The following is a 4,526-nucleotide window of genomic DNA, read 5'->3' as shown; positions in this document are numbered from 1 at the left end:
ATATATATATATATATATATATATATATATATATATATATATATATATATATATATATATATATATATATATATATATATATATATATATATATATATATATATATATATATATATATATATATATATATATATATATATATATATATATATATATATATATATATATATATATATATATATATATATATATATATATATATATATATATATATATATATATATATATATATATATATATATATATATATATATATATATATATATATATATATATATATATATATATATATATATATATATATATATATATATATATATATATATATATATATATATATATATATATATATATATATATATATATATATATATATATATATATATATATATATATATATATATATATATATATATATATATATATATATATATATATATATATATATATATATATATATATATATATATGTATGTGTGTGTGTGTGTGTGTGTGTGTGTGTGTGTGTGTGTGTGTGTGTGTGTGTTAAAAATCTCTTAATTCTTACATGAAAAGAGGACATACTATACATCATTTGTGCATTTATGACAAAAATACTGAACACACACACACACACACACACACACACACACACACACACACTAATACTCTCAGTTACTGTAATCTCACTGAGGCCAAACACACCCAGTCCTGCACAACAAAGTCAACAAACTCTGCAATAAATGAAGCACAGTAAAAGAAGCACAAGTAAATAAAGAAACACAACATTTGACACAGAATATTGAACATAAATCATTCAAACAAACTATACTATAAAAAACAAAGCAAAATTAGTAAATAGATGAGAAATTCATTACTTAAGCATTCCTGAAATATAGTTCCTACATTTTATACATAAATTACCCAGATATAAATGATTAACACATACTTTACTAAACAAAATAAAATCAAACAAAACACTATGATATAAAATTAATGCCTTATAAATTTGCACCATCAAGCATTCCTGCAATTCTTCAAACTTCAAAAAATGCTCATGTCAAGAAAAAACTCTTTGATAACCAGCTTTAAGATATTGTAGATGTACTATTGAGACAACTCTACCCTGGTGTAAGACTGTGTGTTAGGTCTCTGATATGTGGTGAAGATTTAATACTTCTCAATGATCTCAAAATAGCTCACCAGTTTTCAGTTCTAGTCATGCATTTCTTATACCAGGTTAGAATCTTTCCCAATGGTGCATTAGTAACAATTTCTGTGATTGCTTTAAAATCTACTGACCTTAGAATTATGAAAAGGTAAAAGCCTTTGTGCAAGTTTCTGATTAAAGCCTGATAAAGAGAGATTATTAAAAAGTGGCATCACAAATAGACATCACATTCCTATAGTTCATCATTCTATCTTTAGCATCACACAGCATCACAATCCCAGTGCTCTAATCTCCCCTCCTTCCACACAAGTCTTTCCCTTATACTCTGCAATGACTATTTAACTCTTCCTCTGAACCCAATAAGCTCTTTAACACTTCTCTTTACTCCCAGCCATTAATGTTATTGTCAGCAGCAAGATAGAACCACACAATCTCTCATCTTGGAAACTGTCTCATCCACAGTCTTGCTCTCTAACACTGCAGCATCTAGTTCTAATTGGCCTTGAAAGAACAAGCTTCAGCGCTGTCAGGAAGGAGACTCTACCATGCTCAGATCTATGTAGTAAGAAAGATTGTTTGCATGATATTATGTACAGCTTTTGTTGCACTTAGGAGATAATGGCAATAGACAAACTTGTCTTTAATACTTCCAGTAACCTCTTGATTAATAATTCTCTGTTGCCTGGAATGACCTGAGGCATGTTAATCTCCTTTTCTCTCGGTCTCTCTCATACACCAAAGTTACATACACTCAAGACCACATAGTGAGGTGAAAACACACAAATACACATAAGTGCTTGGAATGCACTCAACATGTCACGCTGATATGATGAGGCAGGCCACCACTCACCAATCTCTCACTTCACTTCACTTACTGCTCCATCACAACCTTCAAGGAACGACCCCAAGGCAATGAAACACTACCTGAAGAGGGCTACATTTTAGACAGTTCAGGGCAGTGAAGAGGGAATGAGCAGCGATGATCTGCTACCTAGAACTGGATACTTTTAGGTGCCGTTGGGAAGGTCCTCCTCTGTGCTGTCGTCCTCACCCGCCTCTACTTCCCCTCCTTCGTCTCCGCTTTCCGTATCAAACTGTGGGAGGAGGAGTATGTGTTGTAGCAGTATCTTAGCTCACTCTGCATGTGTCAATTCTAGATAAACTATGACAAAGGTATTCCAGTCTGGGCTTTATATTAGGTAGGATTATAAATGGTTTCTAATATTATTTCATCTCAGAATCAATGTGTTTCATGTCATTCTTTAGATCAAGTAACTACTGAAAGATTATCCATTAATATATGTACAAGTATATGGCATTTTTTTTTGTGGTACTGTGTGTGTGTGTGTGTGTGTGTGTGTGTGTGTGTGTGTGTGTGTGTGTGTGTGTGTGTGTGTGTGTGTGTGTGTGTGTTTGATCTGCTGCAGTCTCTGATTCACTTTGATCGTCTGCTGGTCACCCAGCCAGTCTTCCCCATTACGGAGCAAGCTCAGAGCTCATAGACCGATCTTCGGGTAGGACTAAGACCACATAACACACTCCACACACCAGGAAAGCGAGGCCACAACCCCTCGAGTTACATCCCATACCTATTTACTGCTAGGTGAACAGGGGCCACACATTAAGAGACTTGCCCATTTGCCTCGCCGCTTACCGGGATTCGAACCCAGCCCTCTCGATTGTGAGTCGAGCATGCTAACCACTACACTACAGTGTGTGTGTGTGTGTGTGTTTATGTACAGCAATTGATGTGTAGTGTAGTCAAATTAAGTGTGGGTGTGTGGTAAATTTTTATAATGCTATTTATATACTCTTTGTGTGTGTGTGTGTGTGTGTGTGTGTGTGTGTGTGTGTGTGTGTGTGTGTGTGTGTGTGTGTGTGTGTGTGTGTGTGTGTGTGTGTGTGTGTGTGTGTGTGTGTGTGTGTGTGTGTGTGTGTGTGTGTGTGTGTGTGTGTGTGTGTGTGTGTGTGTGTGTGTGTGTGTGTGTTTGTGTGTAGTATGGTGAGCAGTGGAGTGCAGTGTGACTTGTTGTGTTGTGTGGGTAAGTTGCTGGGAGTGACAAGCAGACAGTGACGTCACATTCCCCAAGCATTGTGTCTTGCTCCAGTAATAACCTCCACTTAGGGCCTGTCATCTTTCCTACACCCGTGCCTCGGTTTATCCATATTATTCTTTTTACTTCTGGTCCCCTTTCAAAGTTATGATGCTATGGTGACTCAAAACTACATGAACTATTTATTTTTTCCTCCTTCTATACCTATCTATTTTTTATCTACAAATCTACCAATGGTTTAAGAGAATTATTTTGTCTTAATAACACAGATTGAGTGATAGTCCTTTTCACTGTTATATTTCCCACTATCACTTTTCTCTTCTCTAATACAATTTCACATTCTTACAGTCCTACAGTGTTTAAGTACTTCTTATTAAACCCTTATTGAGCTTCTTTTCTTAATAAAATTTTCTACTATCACCTTTCTCTTCTCTAACACAACCTCACATTTCATATTTTATTTACATTATGTCTTCTTGTTGAAAGCTTGAATATAGTCATTTAGTTCTGCAGTGTTTAAGCTTTCTTATTAAACTCTTACTAAGTCCCTTTCCATTTTAAATTTCCCACTATCATTCTTCGTTTCTCCAACATAATCTCACATTCCAGATTTCACTCTCATGTCTTCTTGTTGAAAGCTAAAGTATAGCCTCTTATAGCCCTGCAGTGTTAAAGCTCTCCTATTAGACCCATATTAAGCTTATTTTCCTATTAAATTTTCCATTATCACCTTTCTCTTCTCTAACACAATCTCATATTTCAGGTTTCACTCTCATTATGTTTTCTTGTTATTGAAAGCTAGAGTACACAAAGTCTCCTACAGTCCTGCAGTGTTTAAGCTTTTCCTATTAAACATTCCACATTCATCCTTCTCTTCTCTAACACACAATCACACATTTCACACTCATTATGTCTTTTTGTTACTGTATATTCACAGCTGCAACCTACATACTGCACAGCTTCACACCCTTTCACTCCTACAAGTTTTTCTTCTTTCACAATCTAACTTTTTTTTACACAATTATTTTCTGTACTGTCTCAACCACTCCAACAGCCAAGAAAATACAAAATTAACTCCTACTTTCATTCTGTGTCCTGCTGTGAAAATTGACAACCAATGTAGCTAAGAGTGTGAGTGACATGAATGTGCATCTGGTGCTCTGTCAAGACTATTAATGTGTGGGATCGCCAGCCTGGTATATAGATAGACAAATAGACAGAACATTGACAAAGAGTACACCAAAGGGATTATGAACTGCATTAAACAAAAACAAATAACTGATACTGTCAAAAGAATTATGATCACAAATACAACTTTCTAA

At 34.4% G+C, this 4,526-nt stretch overlaps 1 protein-coding gene across 2 annotated transcripts in view; it reads right to left on the bottom strand.

The window, feature by feature from the left end:
* Nucleotides 1–589: 589 nt before the first annotated feature.
* LOC123510959 (signal peptide peptidase-like 2B) overlaps nt 590–4,526 on the bottom strand; it is a 20,630-nt gene continuing 16,693 nt past the window's right edge. For both annotated transcript variants that reach the window (XM_045266497.1, XM_045266496.1), the window contains one exon: nt 590–2,244. Coding sequence is in view for 1 of the 2 variants with exons in the window: in XM_045266496.1 (XP_045122431.1) it covers nt 2,158–2,244 (87 nt within the window). In the remaining variant the exon portion in view is untranslated. The remainder of the gene's footprint in view (nt 2,245–4,526) is intronic.

This window comes from Portunus trituberculatus, chromosome 30 (genome assembly GCF_017591435.1).
Source record: "Portunus trituberculatus isolate SZX2019 chromosome 30, ASM1759143v1, whole genome shotgun sequence".
Taxonomy (NCBI): Eukaryota; Metazoa; Arthropoda; class Malacostraca; order Decapoda; family Portunidae; genus Portunus; species Portunus trituberculatus.
This window is presented reverse-complemented; position numbering and strand designations above follow the sequence as displayed.